Raw genomic sequence first — 19278 nt, forward strand, 5'->3', positions numbered from 1 at the left:
CCAAAACATTTGAACTGAAGCTAAAGATCTTCAAAGGAAAAATAGGCTTGGAATAGAAACTCAGCATCACTGAATTTTAACGGTTGAAGGGACCTTAAAAGATCATCCTGTCCAAATCCCCTGCCAGAGCAGAACCACCAGTGTATGTCACACAGGAACTCGTCCAGGTGGGTTTTGACTGTCTGCCACCTGGGCAGCCCATTCCAGTGCTTCCTCAACCTCATAGTGACGAAATTTTTCCTTGCTTTTTCCCCCCTAAACTGAAAGGCCGTGCATATTCAATGACTACAATGAGGAATTCCATCAAGCAGAAAAAGACACCATTTGCAACGTAGTGTATTAAGCTGACAGAAAACTGATGTCTATCTTCTCAAGACACTGGCAGCTTACAACAGTTGCAGAGTGTAATTACACAGATGTACTGTACAGGCATGCTCCTGTCACGAGTTCCCAGATGAATCACTTACACAGCCAAGTGAACCCAGAGGTGGTAGATGTGCACCCAACAGCAGGAACAGCAGCCCGCATTCAACGTGGACGCATTGCTGGGAGTAGTTAGGCACATAGAAGCATGTGGGGGTTGCAGTTTACAGCTAGAGCAGCACTAAGCCATGTCTAAGTCTTCAAAGCTAATCTACACACAGCATCCATCCTACCATAACCAAGGTTACTACTTACTGTAAGCAGACTTTATATTAGACCCAACACTTTCTCCACTGTAAACTGTTGTCTCCAGAGTGTTAGCTACTTCAGAGTGAAAAGCATGGACCAGTAAAACAGGGTATTTTCTACCTAATCTAACATGGTGTTGTAAAAAACAAAAAGTCTGTTTGTTTTCAGACCCATTAAGTCTTAAGTCTAATGCACATTCACTATAAAATTTAAGAAGTCTTTCCTAAAAGACTGATCAACTACAGATCAAAACTAAGTCTCTTTAAATGCCTTTCGTAAACAGTTCTTTTGAACAGTAAAGAATGTAAAGAAACCCCTCTCATACTTGCTGCCCTCCCATCTGGCAGTGAACACCTGAGCAAACTGACTCTGTATGCTTTAGTACTGTTCTAACTTTATATTATATAAATTCAGAGATAAGAGTACAAAGCTTCCAGGTCTTTTAAAGAAAAATTAACAACGTAAATACTGATTTCACCACTATTTGGCTCAGAACAACTAATTTACAACCAGTTCACTTGAGCTTCTAAACCTCAAGGAACTAGTGTAGACATCTAAACCACGTTGTATGGGTTCCTGACTTCAAAAAGTAGTCTGCTTTAATAACAAAGTACGGCTTATTTACCTAAATAGAGTAACTGTTTCTGTTTGCAGGAAAGAATACATAGAAGTGAAATCGTTTTGGTTTGGTTTCAATTTCTTTTTTCCACATTATGAAATTTATTGTGTGTTTATCACATTCAAAAAGCATTGACCACTGGGTTTTGTGGCAACTGTTAGAATGCCAAGGTAAAGCCGGGATATTTGGAAGCTTAGTTAGCACCTAACAGAGATGACTGTAAGCTTGAGGATAATTTGTATTTGACACTTCAGACTTGAAATAGTCTGAATAAGAATATCCAGTAGAATCACTTTAAAAGGTGAAAAGAAACCGAATGCTTCAGAAAGACCAGACAGTATCATGAATATACAAAATTCAATCTTAAACTAAAAAGATTTCAAGGGTTTGATGGTTAAATCCTTACCCCTATTTTTATGTCTGTTTAAAATCTAATTTTGGTCTCATCTTAAATTTTTACATCTGTCAAGATTGCCTGCATGGGCAATTACGGAAAAAAACAGGATGAAAACTGCTTTGGGGTGAACGCTGAGAAACTCTTCACAAGACATTGCAAGGGTGAAACAAGAGTGGGTTGGAGAAGACACAGTAATTCAGATGGCCAAATAAGGACCATTTTTTTTTTCTTCTACTTAAAGTCAGTTGCATGAAAATGCCCCAACATCGAGCAAAAGACATGCAAGAAAAGCTGAAGCAACAGTGGAGAGTGGGTCTGATTAGGTTTTCATAGATGGGAGAAAACTGAAAACATTTCCCCACTGTATGAGTGACATTATCCACAGCCTTTATTCAAATATATGGAACAAAATCAATTTAAGGGAGAAATCTGATCAACTTTACAGCAAGCCCTCTACAGAGCCAGTTTGAAACAAAAAGGATCGATAATTGCTTAATCTCCAATTTAAGACTGAAGTGTACCAATAGTACTTTACATCAAGCAGTTATCTTTAAGAATGCATGAAAAAGGACAGTTTACTTTTTAAAAGGGTGTCCTCTAAATACGGCATACATTATAAAGTACTCTAACATCCTGGATTTTTTTTTCAAAGCTTTTTGAGAAACACACACAAATAATTCAGATTTAGTCAATTTTATTTACAGTTCTTTTTTTTACATTTCAGAGCATTACACAATTACATATTCTCATTTTCTGACCTGCAAACAGATACCTTAAACGGAAATATTTTTTAAAAAATGAAGTTAGATACATCCAAAATGCAACAATTACACATCTGACAATTCACAAAGTGTAATTTACTAGGACGTATCCTAAGAATTTAGGAACAACCAGTCAGGAGAAAATCTGACCAATTTCAGCAATCAATTATTTACACATTCAAAACAAAGCCTCTCTTAATCTAAACCTCCAGGCAAATGGCCTGAAAGATTTCTTCAGGAAGAAAGACCAGAAGTTATGATTCACACCTATGCAGCATTAACAGCCCTTGATCCCAAACACTGAGCGACTTCTCAGCTTTGTCTTAGAGCTACAGGCATCCCTCTCAGTTTCTCAGACCCTGAAGTGTTACATTTGTGCCCCCATGTGCATAGAAAGGCTGAGTGTTTAAGTGGTCTCTACGATAAAACCCCATTTAATCTGGTCTTTAAGTTACAAGAATTCTTCTTCCTTAAAAATTTCAGCACGTCTTCTAATGCCATTTAAACTGGCCTATGTGGATTGGGGCATGCCTCCTTGAGAAGCTTAAGCATGCTTTGAACCAACTTGCACCGGCCAGACTAAATACATTAGAGGCTATTTAAAATAATCTTTAAAGACCATTTAGACAAGGCTTACATTTCTACACTTCCCTGATGGGCCACCTAAAAACAAAACAAAAACAAAAGAAAAAGTCACAGCTACTAACTTTCATCCCTCGTGTTAACCCTTTGCCACACAGCAACTAGTTATATACTGGGTAGAAACTACTAAAAAATTCCCTGCAAATAAGCTGCCTTTCAGCTGAGGCTATGGCTCCTATGCATCGGGTGGTTGAGGAGTTTTATTTTCATTTTAAAAAATTCTCACTGGAAAAATACTGAAGTTCTCACTTTCGGCTAATTTTGATTGCATGTTCAATTTGTTTAACTGTCAAGAAACCGCTACAAATGGAACAACTCGAGTATAAAAAAAGACCAGTCAACCGAGTGCAACTTCTGACTTGGCAAGTCCTTCATGGTAGTTCTCTAACTAGACTATGAATTTAGCGGAGCCTCCAGATTTCTCGCCTACCTTACTCTCCATGTTCACGTTTCAAACTGTGTCAGCAGGGCCCGAACTTCGGGAGTGAGCTGCTTAGCAGCCTTGGCTGCCTCTGTGACGGCCTTGCGGTAAAGACCCTTTCTCTTCTTATTAAAGCGCAACTGGAAGCTTTCTAAAAAGGGGGATAGTTGTGCAAGAGCAAGGAAAGATGTTGTCGTGGAGCCAAACCATGAGATACGAGCCTCCTGTCGAACTAAAAGGCCGTTATCTTTCCGGCTCACAGTTATGGTAAGAATACGGGCTGGCCACCAAGGGAAGCCATAAATCTTGGCCCAGACAATGTCCCCTACACATATGGTCCTGCCATCTGGTGTGACACATTTAGAGACGTTTTTGGAAAAGACTTCCGTTTTCAAGGAATTACTGAGCTTTTTCTCTTCCTTTGAAGAGGAGGAGGAGGAGGAAGGTGCATGCATGCTGCCTGGAGGAAAATCAAAGCTTTCAGTAGAGCTACACTCAGAGTTGGTAGATTTCAAATCATCTGTGCTATCACTACTACAAACTGACGCACTGGAAGAGTCAGATTTCTTTTGATTAAGGGTCATGTAAACCGTTATATTGCTTTTGCTGCCTCTCTTGCCCAATGTCTGGTGTTCATCCTGATCAACAGTTACATGCATTTCACTCGTGTCCTGAACCTCACTGCTTGCCTCTTCAGGGCCTTCTGAGGGGCTCTGATTTTCTGAAGGGGCCTCACCTGCTGAGCGGGTGGAGGAGCAGCGAGACTGGGGCTTAGTTGCCATCTTGCCACTCCGTATTTTCTCAAGTCCTGTCTTGAGAGAAGAGTCATTTTCTTCATTCCGATACCGTTGGGGCTTTAAACGCAATCGGGGCGGGAGGGAACCTGAGCTGGTGTTCTGAAGACGCCGTGTGAAGTGGACCTTTGAATGTGCATTTTTGGAAGAGGAGGTTGCACTCTGCTTCTTTTGTGCCTTTTCTTTGGCCATTTTCAAGACTTCCCGAGCTTTTGCATGATCCATGTTTTTGCTCTGGAGAACTTTTTTTGTGTTTAACTGCGCTTTTGAAGTATTTGCTTGTGCGGAAACTTTAACTACTCTGCTTCTGCCGTGGGCAATATTTGAGACCTTGACCACAGCGTTCCTTTTCTGGCTTTCGTTTTGGCTTTTTCCATCCACTTTATGGTCAGTCTTAAGTTTTTTATTCACAGTAGTCACACTCTCATTTCTTCGTTTTTTATTATCATCATATTTGGAAGAGTCACTTGCATTGCCACCTTTTTTTATTTCCTTTTTTTCCGCAACAACACTGTTTTTGCACTTGTCACATAAGACCTGCCGGGGTCGTAGTTTGATAGCATTCATGATAGAAGTGGGTTCCTCCCTGTACATTTTACGCTTGGGCCGTTTAATTTTCCGAGGTGGAGGCTGAGGTATTGACTGGTTATATGTGTCCCTGATAAACAAAGGGGGAGGATATGGCGCTCCCTCGTGAAAAAGAGGAGGTGGTTTAGAAGTCCACAGGCTTTTAGCTATGCTAGGCTCTGATGGCTGCGTGAGAGAAGAGTCATCAGGGACTGCAGCATTAGATTCACACTTCACCTGTGCCTCGTCTTGGAATGGTTTGCTTTGGAGCTGCATGGCTTCAGGTTTATCCTTGTATTCCCTTTTAGGAAATATGGTCACAGGGATTCCATGGGGTCCAAACCTTAAAGAAAAAAAAAAAAAATTAAAGGTTTTGAGGTGATGTTTTGCTGTAATTATTAAAAAGCATTTGAAAACCCATCCACGTTCTATAGCCACCATTTCAAAGACATGAAGTCTGAGAAAATTAAAGCTTCAATGATAAGCTTTGAAAAAGCAGGACAGCAAATCCAAATGAGCAGAGAACACAAAACAAACAACTTTATCAGTTTCTCTTGCGAGAAAATATGACCAAAAAAAGCCACCAAAGACAGCAGTAAAAGAATTAATATTGCACTTTCAGAAAATACTTACAGAAGCAGACACACTCATCCAAACAACTCCAAATCTACCTCAAGATTAATTCCCGTACTAAGTTAACTGACACATAAGGCATCTTTAGCAACTTGCACTAGATTCTTCCATTTTTAGCATAGTACAAAAGGCTGCATGTTTCAGATTTAACCAAAGCAAACATCAAGTGCAAAAATACTTGATCAGAGAGTGCTATCATTCCTCATCCAGAAAAGATTAGCACTTGATCATCTGATGCATTATGGTCCAAAACTTGCTAGCGTGTAAGTTTGCATTTCCTCCAGCAAAACTACTCCTATTTCAAGTCAGTACAAATCATTCCTCCCCCTTATTTTAAAACTTTGTCTACTCCACTCCAGACAGCTCTAGATTTGATGCCTCATTTTGGCACACACAGGACTTCTCAACACCCTGACCTGCTCGGACATAAGAATGATAAAATCCCATTATGACCTAGGTCATAGCTCAACTTTCCTATAGTAACAAAGTAGCATGTTGCCTAAAAGGGAACCAATACTTTCCCCAAAGGGTTGTGCTAAGGGAAATATCAGTTTGCAACGCATTATGCTTGCCTTCTCCCGAGAGGAAATAACAAATACATTCCTTTTACAACAATGTATCTTTCAAATCACAGAACCAGGCAGGAGGGAACATGATAGAAGCTTGTTTAACCTTCCTTCTGTTCCACTCTACAACCTACCAGTTGAGGTACCAGCCTCACACTGAGACAACACTTGGCTGCTCACTGCTCTTAACCTCTATCTGACTCCAACTCCCATACACACATTAGTGCTTGTCTTATATTAGTTGGTCTTTTAATAGTTTGACCTTAATGCAGTAACAACATGTTAGAGAAGGGTGCAATGCAAATGCCAAATCATCCATTTTGAATCACTAAACAAACACCATGATGTTTATTCCATCTCACCTGAGTGAAGAATGAAGCAACTACCCCAGATTTGTCCACAGGTCAACTAACATTGGTTCATGTGGCACTGCAGCTGCTCAGCTGTAACATTATCATCACTGATTGAACGGAAGTTTATTTACAATCTATAGTTGCTTCCCAACTGAAGATAAATGCTGAATACTGGTCAATTTACTATTCACACTTCTAGAAGAAGTACTTAGTTATGCAAGTGCCTACATGTTGGCTCTGTTTCTTCAAAACTGGCTTTGAAAAAAATGTCATCAGATGTGTTAGAAGATTCTTTACAGCATCACCCACAAAGCCTCTTTTTACACTGAAAAGTTGCAACTGAAGCAAACAACCTATCCAAGATTAAATTATCTATCCAGTTTGCATTTCATTACAAAAGGAGAACGAACAGCAGACAACCTAAACAAGTGGGAACCAAATAATTTTGACATCATAAAAAAGGGAAGTTGAACACGTACCACCTTATAGTTCAGTATCAATGGGAGCACTGTTGCTACTTGTACCTTTGGAGATAGAGGCAGAGGGCCAGGTGAGCAGCTGGAGCTGCTGAGTGATGATGAGTGCTCTTTACTACACAATGTCCCACTCACATCTGAGGCTTGGACCCACTCGAGTTAATTTCACGTGTCCCTCCAAAAATGAACAGCATAACTAAATGCTGCCGACTGCACCAGTGAAGGCTACAGTGAATGATAAACATTTAGCAGCTGATACAGGCACTTCTTAAGCCTACTGTCTGGTATTAAATCATGAGGGACTCACTCATAACTAAGTTTCAAGTTTCCTGAAGTCCCAGAAACCCACCAAGTGTAAAGAAGCTGCTTTTCCACAAAACACTTTTCCTTCCACTAAGAATGATAAGTAGGGCTTTAAGAGAAATTATTAGGTCATAATAATTAAATTACCAATATTTTCAGAGTTACTTGCATCAAGAATTTCATTATCTTTAAAAGAACAAGATCCAGATCCCATCTTTCACCACCTGATAAAGATTATGCGATTTGGGAAAAAGTTCATTTACTGCAAGAGTTGAGAACAAGACAGGGTAAGATCTCTGCTGTGTAGGTTTCAGTCCCTGACAATCACTACAAAACTAGAACTAGACAGAAGTGCAGTATCAAATGTGCAAAAACTCCTGCAGAACAACATCACAACTCTCTTCACTGTCTCAGGAACTGCCCCTCCCAGCCCCATACAAGACACTTCTGTAGCTCAATGCACAAGCCTTCAAGAAAATACGTATGCTGATGCTGTTAGAAAATTAAGCATTAGTAGTGATAAGGGAAGAAGTGGATGGAGTGGATGGCAAGGAGGTTATCCAAAAGGATTCCATTTAAGTACTTAATCTCTCTTTTCCTGGATTTTCATTCTACTGGTTCACAAGCAACCTCAGCATGATTTAACACCTCAAATGCATAAAAAAGCTGAAAAATCTCAGAAATCTCAGTACATGTCTGGTACTATGAAGGTACTATTTAGGCTACCCTTTCCTTTAAGCATCTGCATAATACACAGGGCAAGCAGCTGAAGACAGTTGATGGGGAATTTTTATCTAAGATGCAAACCTGCTTTAGTAAGACACAAAACCAATTCAGACTGAATCTCTGAAGCCAGAGTCTGTCTCACAAAAGCTACTCTTTTTAACAAGTTAACTAGAATCTCCTGCCCTGTCTATGTAAAAAAGAATGAAATATAGAATGGGAGAACATTTGTTGATATTGTCTGAATGCAGTTACACAAGAGCCAATGAAGACAATATTCCTCCAAATGATATGTCAACACATAAAGATATGACTAGCCAAGATATAGTCTACTTGAAGTACAGGACAAATTTGGGAAGCCCAGAGACTGAATATTATTTCTAACAGCTGAGTATATGGTGCCTTCTCTTTGGCCTTATCTAACATCAGGTTGCATCCTAAACATTCCATTTTTAGATGACCTTTGTTTCCTCCTTGGTGAATGAAGTTCTCCAGCTATACATCACAGAAGAGTGACACAAAAATTAAGAAGATATAACAATGACAGAGATACTTAGGAATGAAACAGTAAATAATAGAGAATATAGACAATGCATAAGGTAAGAGGTGAGTGAAGACAAAACAAAGAATGGTCTATTTTTTCTTAAGAAAAGCAGCAGAATGAAGACGTGATCTTAGTTCTACTCAAGACAAGGCATGACTCAGCATGTAATTTGTTCAACAGTGAACACTAGTATTTATTGCATATATTAGAATTTCAAGCCTTATTTTCACACTTCTGGCTGGTGAACTTTGAAGACAAGTGCTTCAAATACAATCACAATCGCAACTTTTGTTATGCAGGTTAGACATAAAAGTTACAAATGCTGGCATCTGGCTCATCTGCTAGAGACGAAGATGGACTAAAAGGCTACCATACAAGAAAAGATTTTAAAAGTTGAGTAACATCTCAACTGTATCGTGATACTTACTGATCCTCATGTCAATCAATGACAGGGCAAAAGATCACCTCTTAAAAGGAATCATTTCAGCTAAGCTAAATCAGTGAAACTACTTATTTCATTTGTCACATGTTTAAGTACTATACGGGAAAAACCCCTTTTTTTTAATATATTGACCCCAAGTCTCTACTATAGTATTACTTTCCTCCAAAAAGGGCTGTTCTTGAAAGACATATTCCAATTACTGTTTGCTTTTAAAAAATAGATCCATTTACGCTTAAGTCCCAGCTGTTCACTGTACAGCCCACTCACGCATAACAATCTAGTTCTACCTCAGACTATGGCTTGAAGGAATAGAGGATGCGTTGATGGCGGATCTAAAATTGAAGTGTTAGGAAAACCCTAGCAAGAGATAGGTATTTCAACCTAATTTAAGGCTGTTCTGGAGAGCAGTGCACTGCTGCTTCATACCTATTCAAAATTAGAACCAGTTTTCCATGTTGCCAGCTTCTTCTCCTGTAAAGGTGTCCTGGTTCTTTTTGCTTTGAAAAGGCACCTCTAGAAGAGAAGGTGGTTGAGACCCATTGTAAGAGATTTATCTCTGGGAAGTTTTAGAAGTAACCAGTAGGATCTAATAATGCTTCTGCTATACATACCATTTCAATATACATATGCACTAAAGACATAAATAGCAACAGGGAGAACAGGAACTACATTTAAATAAGAGACTAATGGGGTAGACCTGGGATAAACAACAACATCAATTCTAGCAGTCCAGTGATCTTCACACTGAGAAGAGCTTTCAAATGGTATGAAGAGACAGAAATGTGTCAAGTTTTATTTCCACAGTTTGTCAATGCAAGTTAACAAATATGCAGCTATGGCATCTCTTCTCATTATGTAAAAGTTAATATGTGTATCAAACCTAGAAGCCTGTCACTTCAAGTCATATAGATTTGCATTACAGATATGTAAACTTGAGTACTTCAAGCAAAGTATGACTACTTTCTCAAATCTAAATTCTATAGCAGAATTACTACAATGAATGTCTATCTCTATTCAATTTGTATTCAAAAGACAGCACAGTAAAATAGTATTTTTTAAAAAACATAAGGAACATCTCATTTACACTCATAATTGTATGTATATAAACATCTAAATAATACATCCTGAAGCAAGTGTTTTTACATTACTATGTAAAGTCTTAAGCTCTTCTCTTTAGCCCCCCCATGTCTAACTTTTACTTCTCTATTAAAAGAAATTAAAATGAAAAAGCACCTTGTTCTGCCAAGCAAAAGCCAAAAGGAAAGAACCCACTGAACCGGTTCAGAAGTATGTCACATTTGTCTGTGAACACACTGACTTACTGTCAACAAAGAACAGTAACTTCCTGTACTGCGGTGTTAAATCAAGTCTGTTGCAAATGACTATGATCAAAAAATCATCTTCACCACTAAGTTAGACTAAAGTAAGCTCCAATTACTTTCTTATGCATTGCTTTTGCACCCAATAACATCCTTGGTGTTTTGCAAAAGCCAATACAAGCAATTTTTATCGTATGCATAAAAGTTTGACTCTAAATGCTGTTGAGTGTAATATGCTGAAATAATGTGGAGTCAAATACATATATTTCATGCATGTATCTAAATTATTATATTCAATGTAATACACAATTAAGATTATAGTTAACACAAAGTATTTCAGAACTCCTCAAAGTAGCCTGTATTCAAAACACAGTTTACGCAATAATCTATTTTTAATATACTATTTATTTGGTATGGAGTGATATGGAACATACAGCTTTAACCACATACACCTTCACTGAAAAAAAAAAGCATACACAGAAGCCAAACTATCAACTCAATGGTTTACTCACCTCCTGAGCAATCTAACATGAGGCTAAATAGACTAGAAAATGTGTATTTCCCATAGCACTCTAAAAATATGGCAAAGGACTGCAGTGTTGAGTCTTTGGAAGTAAAATATCAAGAACAGATGTTGCCTCAAACTCTCAGCACCACGAAAAATTTGGTTACAGATACAGTAGTTCAAATTAGGTAACATGGGACAATTCACATCTAAGCAAACTAGTAGGAAGCTTACTTTTGCTAATCAGTGTTAAGCTTACTGTTTTTCAAGCCTGAAATGCAAGCTCTCGTTTCTGGCACACTTTGAAGGCAGAAGAAAGAAAAAAGCAGAGTACGTGCAGAATTGAGTTTGAAAGGATGTCTGAAGAAAGATGGCTAAAAGTTGCCAAGGCAGCAGCTGTTTTTATCATTCCTAACCACTGTCACTGTCATCTGAGTCTCCTACTAAATGTGGGAACTATCTATGTGGAAACCAAATAATGGATACCAAACAATACGCAAATATACCAGAGGCTATATTGTCTTACAGTACACTACTCCATAAGGGCAGAAGCCCTTTGAAAAACTTCCAGGAAACTGATTTACAGAAGTCCATACACTCTGAAGGATGATACACACTTTGAGGAATTATTCACTGTAGAGACAGAAGAAACTCTTAAGTTGAAAAGCCTGAATACTACGCAGGTGCCCCCCTAATCACTGCTTTCCCCTGAAAAGTGGGAAGGTGCCTCTCATCTTTTCACTGGAAAGGATTTACAAATGAATTCACAGATTTTCCTTCAGTTTGCTGTAACTTGGAGTTCTATCAAGAATATAGAAGTAAACTATAAAAGATAGACTGCATTAAGTTCATAAGAATGCCAGTAAAATTGTAGTTAGTGGGAAGCCTAAAGCCAAAGGTCTGTTTGAACTGAAATAATCTTTGAATTTTTACATCTGTTGGCATTATTAGGTTCAAATCTTAGTTGCATTTTAAAGTAGATGCTTTGCTGATATATTTCAAAGTGCTACACAATTGAAGAACTTTATGATTAAGAAAAAGTACCTTAAACATAGACTTCATCCACACATCAGTCAAACTCAAGGCATATGGAAGAAAATTATACCATCTATTAACGGATGAACTGGAAGGTGATTCAATGTCAAGATGCACAAGATTCAGTCTCGTAACAGCAGAGAGGAAAATTATTAAAAGTATCCTGAAAATTTTACCTCCCTCTTGTCTCCCAAGGCAAGGAAAATCAAGCCACTCTTAGAAAGCAATGGAAATGCACGCTGTTGGAATACAGAAAAACATACCAGAAGGGACAGCTTAACCATCATCTGTTGCATCAGCGTCTAACAAAGAACAGTGGTAGACTACAGCTGCTTTAGAAAAGTAAAGTTTGAGGCATAATCCACAGATGCCCTATTTACCAGCAAGATTAGGGCTTACTGGTTTGAGAAAGGGAAAAGTCACACTCCTTGCATTGGCTCAGAATCATTGGTAAGTGTTTTCAGTGTAAGCGGCAGCTTTAACAAACTTTATACCTATATTAGCAAAATCCTAAAAGCTAGCCCAGTTTTGCTAGCTGTTTTCACTTCCTAAGTGGAAACTTCGAAATGAATAAACCTTTCAAAAAATATTTGATAAGTGACCACAAATAACGCTCAATAAAGTTTTGGGTATAGACAGAGACACCAGAGAAACTATTGTAATAGAAAAATTTAGGTTGAAAGAAGTATAGCAAGGTCTTCTGACCCAACCCTGACCTCTAAGGGAGGCTAAATTTGGCACTATACCATTCAATATTACCTCTGTTTGTCACAAACAAAGTATATATCATTTACTCTTAATCACACACATATCACACCTATGCTTCCAGTGTTCTGGAGATAAAAGCAAGTATCAAAGAAGTGTAATGGCTGTTCCTTAAATGCCAGAATTTCACCAAGCTCCTTTACGCATCTGAGAAACAACAATAGAGAACAGGTGATGAATTGTGGGAACTTCTCGAAAACTGAGTGCAAGTTTAAAAAAACAAAACAAGCCACAGCCCACACACAATCCTGTGTAACAGACATTTCTTTACTGCTGAGAACATACACCACAGAATACCAGTTCTTCTATAAAATCTAAACCTTCCCCAGACAAGGATGACCAAATGTTGTCCCTATGAATTAAATGAAGACCAAGGAAAAACATGCTCCATAATTTCAAGACTTCTTCTTTTTTCTTCTCACATAAGCAGATCTTGAATTTCTCAACCTGGGACAGTATCTCTTTTCCCCCTTCCCACCTTTTTTGGTATATACAGTTATAACATACTAGATTTATCCTGCAGAGTTTATACCATCAAAATGCATGCATACATAAACCATAAAGTTTCAAGGAATGCTAAACATAAATGATTTTAAAATCTAACAGATGTTCCGCAGATTAAGACAATACAAAGTAGGGAATGATGATGACAGCTCATTATTGATCTTTATTGTGCTGTAGTAGAAAGTTCAGTGAATAGATTGGGTAAAAGCGTAGGAGGATTCAAGTATCACAAGAACGAATGCTGTAGATGAAAACTACTACTAGGATTGGAAGAATTTGAAGCTATCTGCAAGTTTCTTTTCATCATAGTTAATGCATACCTTGGCTGCAGGAAGTCTTTCATTATCTTCCACAATCAAACCCCAGCTGAGATATAATTTCAAACATCTGTCTACTAGCAATACATTGGGCATCTTTTTGATACCTACAGCTTTTAGGTAAGGTTTTGCTCTCCCTTTCCTCCTCAAGAGCTAATATAATCACATGTAAGTCAGAAATGGAATCACTTAAGAGAAAAAAAACCACAGGAAGACACATGTGCCCATCACATCTGTAGGATCAGAAAGAAAATGTTAGTCAAATGATAAAGCAATGTAGAAAGTTCCAGTCCTGACTGTTGGCAAAACAGCAGAATATAAACATAAATCTAATCCTGCTCCTGACAATGTTTTGAAAGGGAAAAAAAATGGTAGAAATAATTTTCCTCTCTCCAGAAGAGTAAACTAAACCCAGAACTTCTTAGTCCTACATTTTAAAGATGGACAAATGCTATATTCATCAGGTATTTCTCCACTGTTGACTTCCTCCAGGTGCAGAGCAAGATTCACACTAATTCAGAGCCAGCAGGTGGCATTAACGGCTCATATTCCCTCAGCAAACACGGTACTACTGAAATGCTGGACACAGGCAAGCTTACAAGCCCTACGTAAGCCCCCAAGTAGTCCTCAATGGCAGTTTGTACAATGGTATGGAAAATGAACTACGGTCATGCATGAAGCATTCGACTATCCACTCTGACAAAATAGGACTGCCTGCCTGATGGTTGACTGCATTCCCTATCTCTCCTAGCAGCACAACTTCCATCAGGTATACGCTGAGAAACTCATATCAGAACCTTACCCTAGCATGCAATAAGGCCCTTAAAAGGGAACAGCAACTGTAGTAATCAAGTTTAACATTAGGATCACATTTTTAATCAGTGCAATAAGCCTTTATAGTAAGTGGGGATATGTCCCTGTTTAAATGATGATTTACTGCATAAGAAATTGATTTGGGACTCAGTAGGTGTGGGTTCCTACTTTCTGCTGATTTTCAAAACTTCCTGTGCAGCTGCTGACAGGTACACAAGATGGCCTTTAGTACAGGCAGGGAAAACCCTTACCTCAAACAAAGGTAGAAATAAAGTCCACTGAGCACTGAGGTGTTTGCAGTCATGCTAGAAACTCCTAAATGGATATCCTTTTTACAGGGAGTAGGAGAGGAAATCAGACCTTTAATAGAAATGCCACTAACTTCATATCAAAGTCCAGAAGAATAAAAAGTGAAGTCAGTGCATTATTTCAACAGAAACAGAATTAGGGAAAAAGAAAAATTAAAATCAACAACAAAAAAAAAAAACCCCTAAGCCCAGAAGTATATAGACAACTTTTCTTTCACCTTGAATTTCAAGTAATTTAGAATGTTACTTGAGAAGACTAAAAAGAGTCCAGTTGACAGGTTTTTAAAACAAAAAAAAAAAGCTTACTCTTGCTAGTATCATACATAAGTAGTTGAAAATCATATGAATGGAGAGAAAGGAATAAGTGGTTCCTTCACTGCCCTTGAGGGGAAAGCATTTTCTTCCAAGTAAAGATGAAAATAGCAGTAGCACATGCAATGAACACATCAGTCACTTTTTGAAACTATTGAATGATTTAAATCTAACAGAAAATTTCCCTTTAATAAGAACTGGTAGTCTTAAGATATCGATCCCCGTTTACAAGACTGTTACCATACACTTGAATGAGACAGCTTTCAGTAACCACCCATCTCCCATACTAGAAATCCCAGTGTTTTCATGTAAATGTATGCTGGAATTCAGGTGGCTTTGATTTAAAATTATCCTTCCTTCTTCCCTTTTATCCTGTAGAAAAACTTGTTTTAAAAATTCCAGGGCCTGACAGATATGGAAGGAAGTTAATTAGAAGCGTTAATGTTCTGAAAGTCCACGTGCTGCCACATGGAACAAAAAGAAATGGATATAAAGAAAAACTGATACCTGAACAGTGCTATCATTCAGTCATCACTGAAGTCATAAAGTCTAGAATAAAAACTGTATCTTGGGCATTCATGTAACACATGTTTTCTAATAATGCCTCAATTTTTACAGGTAGCAATTTATTGGACTATCTAGAGTTCGTTTACCACTGCATTTCCCACTCTGAGACATATGAACAGAGACTCTTATTCATCTACAAATATTATAGACCTTATGTCTGGAAACTCAGTTGTCCTTGTCCAGCAACTCTGAAGGGCTTGGCTTTTAGAATATAAATTTCACTTTCTGGATTCTCATGTAAAAAGCATCTCTGAAGGAAGTCCAAGATCATATGGATGGAGAAAAGGAATATGTGGTTCCACTGCAGAAGAGAATCTTGGAGTAATAGCATAATATTTCATGTATTTCCACAGTTCTTACTGTGAGGATTTGCCCCAGTGCTTAAAACAGGGGAACTGAGATGCATGCTTCCACTGAAGTCACAGTGCAGAAGCAGCAGACAGCTTGCCTGCTACAGATGACCTTCACTGCAAAGGGCTGCAGTTGATCTGCTGCACAAGAGAAGGGTCTTCAGTGAACAAGAAAACTTCAGGCAAATAAGGGGATATTTGTGGTCAATGTGTGTTTAATAACATGTAATCTCTTTCAGGAGTAAGGGAGAAGCTGTTTTTGTCTTTCTTCAAACATATAGACCTTCTAAGTACAGACACATGTGCCTTGTCAGCCTACCAGGGTAACAATATAATCTTGCTGGTATAACTTCAGACCTACAAAAGAATGGATGTTAACTAGCATTACAACTTCAGTTATGATACCTTCTGGCCTACTTTGAGGCATTTAATACTTCACACTAGAAATGAGCACAGTTTGCAGAACATATTTTAGTACTTGGTTTCAAAAGATGAATTGGTAATTTAGCATTTCAAACCACAACAGCTGACAAATTTAAAAACTTACTTCGATAACGTTATTCAGAACTTGGGTTTCAGAGAGGTCCTTTGGTTTCAAAAGCCAACTAAGAATCTAAGCCCAGGACAAAAGTGCTGGCCCCTAACACCTTTCCTTTTAGAAAGCATTGACAATATTGATATTACGGTAAGTCATTAAACAGCCACTAGCAATGTTAAAGGGAGTGATAAAAGACATATGACCACATATGAAGCTTAAATTTGCGGGAAAAAAAATGCTGCATTTTTTGCATACCAATTATTTTAAATAACAACCCTGGTCAAATTTCACTTTTCTCTCATCTATTTGCAGTCCTTATATGTCTAGAAAACAAACACTAAGAAGAAGAGGTATTTTTCACCTGTACTTAGATTGTTTATAAGATATACAGTATTACTGACAACTTCTGGCTTCCCAAGAACCCCTTGCCACGGGAAAGCAATGAAAAAGCAAACCCAAACCCTCACATGGTGCTAAAGCTTTAAGTAACTTTGTGACACAGTTCCCCTTACCTCAAAACGGGTATTTAAGAACCATTAAACTTCAACCCATTCATTGCATACAAGGTGCAATCAGCACTAATAACTGTACTTGAGGGCTGCAATAGCCTGGCTTGAAAGCCATTATTCTGAAAAACAGTATGTACTGAAAATTAAGGCTACCTAGGCAATGTGAGACACAAGCCAACAGGAAACACGGATCTCTGGGTCTGTACAATGAATGGAATAAATACCGATATCTGTGGGCCAAGTCCTTTTTCCCCGGCAGACAGGGATGCTGGAGGCCCGCCGTGAATCCCCATCGAGTCAAAGGGATGCACCCACGTGCTCGCCCCTCTCCCAGCTCCCCCATTTTCTTATTCCCACTCGGAACTACTTTTGTGAAGGACAGTGGCCGCCCACTGCTCCCACCCCACGCCCCGGGCGGCGCCCGCGCCCCCTCCCGCACGCTGAGGCCTGGGGCGGGCTGGAGGGAAGCGCAGCCCCGGGTGGGAAGGGGGCCCTGTCCGCCCCACCGCGCTCCCTCCACTCCCCTGCTAGAAACGCCGAGGAGGAAGGATGCCCAGGAGCTGCTGCCTCCGTTCCCTGGGGAGGACGCGAGGCGAGAAGCCGCTTTGCCCCCAGGCGGACCCAAGGCTCTGGCCTCCCAATGCGAAGGAGGGATGGAGAGGTTGCTGCTGTCCGCCCCGCGGCCCTTACCCAGGCCTCTCCCTGCTGTGGGGCGAGCCCACGAGGGCCTCGGCGGGGTCCGGCCCACCCCCTCACGCCGAGGGCAGGCAGGGGAAGCGCAGGGCGGCGCGGGCAGGCGGCTCTGGGCGAGCTCGCTGCCCTCGTTGCTGCGTGGGGGTTCGGGACGGCTCCCCCGTGAGATCTCACCTTTTAGAGAGGTCCATGAGCACCCCAGAAAAAAGCTTCTCTCCTAGCCGGAACGAGACCACCAGGGCGTCCTCGATGATGTGATCCAGGGTGACCCGCACCTCAGAGCCAGGCAGTAGCTGAGCCTCCACCTCCCCTCCGGTCGGAGCCACGGGCACCGGGGACTTGGGCTCGACAGCGGCGGCATCAGCAGCATCCGGCTCCTCCTCCTCCGGCCGGGACGGCTCCTCCCCGGGCTCCGGCTTCGCGGAGTCCCCAGTAGCCGGCGGGCAGGGCTGCGGCTCCTCCTCGGGAAGTTCAGGGTGCCCAGCAGGCGGCGGGCAGGGCTGCGGCTCCTCCTCGGACTCCGGGCTGGGCGCTCCCCGGTGCTCGGCCTGGGGCGAGTCCACCTCCAGAGTGGAGGGCGGCAGCTTTTCCGTCCTCTCAGCTTCCGGCTCCTGAGTCCTGGCCGGGCTTCGGGCGATCTGCACAGGCGGCGGCTTCTCGGCCTCGCCGGGAGCAACCTTCCCCTCGTCGGCCTCTTCCCCATCAGGCACCACCGACTCCACGGCCTCAGTCACGGCAGGGACAGGGTCTGCGCCGGCCTCGCTGCCCGGGATAGGCTCCATCTCGGGCTCAGCTTCACCAGCCCCCCCATCGCCCGGCACCGCTGCAGTCGCTGCCGCCTCCGCAGCCATGGCCGCCATTTTCTCTGCTGCTTCACCGCCGCCTCCCTCCAGCAGCGGGATCGATAACCACGGCGTTCCCCGCCCGCCTGGGAGAGAGAGCCCGCTCACTGGGCTCACATCCCGCAGCCTATTGGTGGGCGCTGTGCAGCTCTCTACTTCTATTGGACATCAGAGTTGTCTGTCAAACCCAGGGGGAACTTCTCGTTGGCCAGCGTCGGCTTCATTCAATGAAGAGTCGGGAAGAGGAAGAAGGGGTGTGGCCTAGCGCTTTACAGGCCGGTACGGATGAGGGGGTTGGGCCTCCGCGGCTGCCTCGCCATCTCATTGGCGGAGAGAGGAGCCGCTCCCTCAGGAGAATGGTAATTGGCGGAGCCATACGTCCGTCAACGGGGCGCGAGGCACGGGCCGACGTGCGCGCGCCTTGGGCAGCCGGGAGAGGGCGCGAGGGAAGATGGCGAGGGTGCCAGGGTGCCTCTGAGGGGAGGTTCGCTCGCTCTGGAGCGGCACCCCTTGAGGGGGAGAGGCCATCTCTGCCTCCCAGCACGTATAGCATCATGCTCGCCGTCCCTCGTGTGCGGGCAGGAGCTTGCCGTTGGCCTCTGACGTTACTCGTCCCTGTGTTGTGGGGGCGAGCGCGGCCCTTGCTGAGGGGAGGGGTCTGGGTGGAAAACCGGGTGGTGAGCAGGCAGGTTGCTGGGGGGAAGAATGGAATGGAAAATGAGACGAAGCCTGAGGGCCTGGTGTCTTTTGTGAAGGAAATCAACAGTTCAGAAGATTAAGTAGCAGGAATTGGGTCCATCATGGAGAGGTGAAAAGCGCAGTGTTGGAGGGGGAGGCAGGGGGAAGAAGAAAAAGAGTTCAGGTTTTCCCTTAAGATGTTCTGAACCAGTGGGTTTTCATCCTATAAGAACAATGCTTGCTGTCGTGTGGGCATTTTTACGCCCAGGTAGGAAATCTTGTATTACCTAAAAAAGCAAAGTTAATGAAA

General features: G+C 41.4%; 1 protein-coding gene across 3 annotated transcripts in view; it reads right to left on the bottom strand.

Annotated features, from left to right (window-relative positions):
- The window catches only part of PWWP2A (PWWP domain containing 2A), a 30408-nt gene extending 12023 nt beyond the window's left edge, over positions 1-18385 (bottom strand). For 2 of the 3 annotated variants that reach the window (XM_062002827.1, XM_062002826.1), the window contains exons 1-2: positions 17623-18385; positions 4249-5216 (exon numbers count right to left, since the gene is read on the bottom strand). In XM_062002827.1, coding sequence (XP_061858811.1) covers positions 4249-5216; positions 17623-18308 — 1654 coding nt within the window. In that variant the 5' untranslated portion in view covers positions 18309-18385. Of the gene's footprint in view, positions 1-2381; positions 5217-17622 lie in introns of those variants that run through there. The other variant, XM_062002825.1, reaches the window with a different exon arrangement.
- Between the last annotated feature and the right edge of the window lie 893 nt (positions 18386-19278).

This window comes from Colius striatus, chromosome 9, assembly GCF_028858725.1.
Source record: "Colius striatus isolate bColStr4 chromosome 9, bColStr4.1.hap1, whole genome shotgun sequence".
Taxonomy (NCBI): Eukaryota; Metazoa; Chordata; class Aves; order Coliiformes; family Coliidae; genus Colius; species Colius striatus.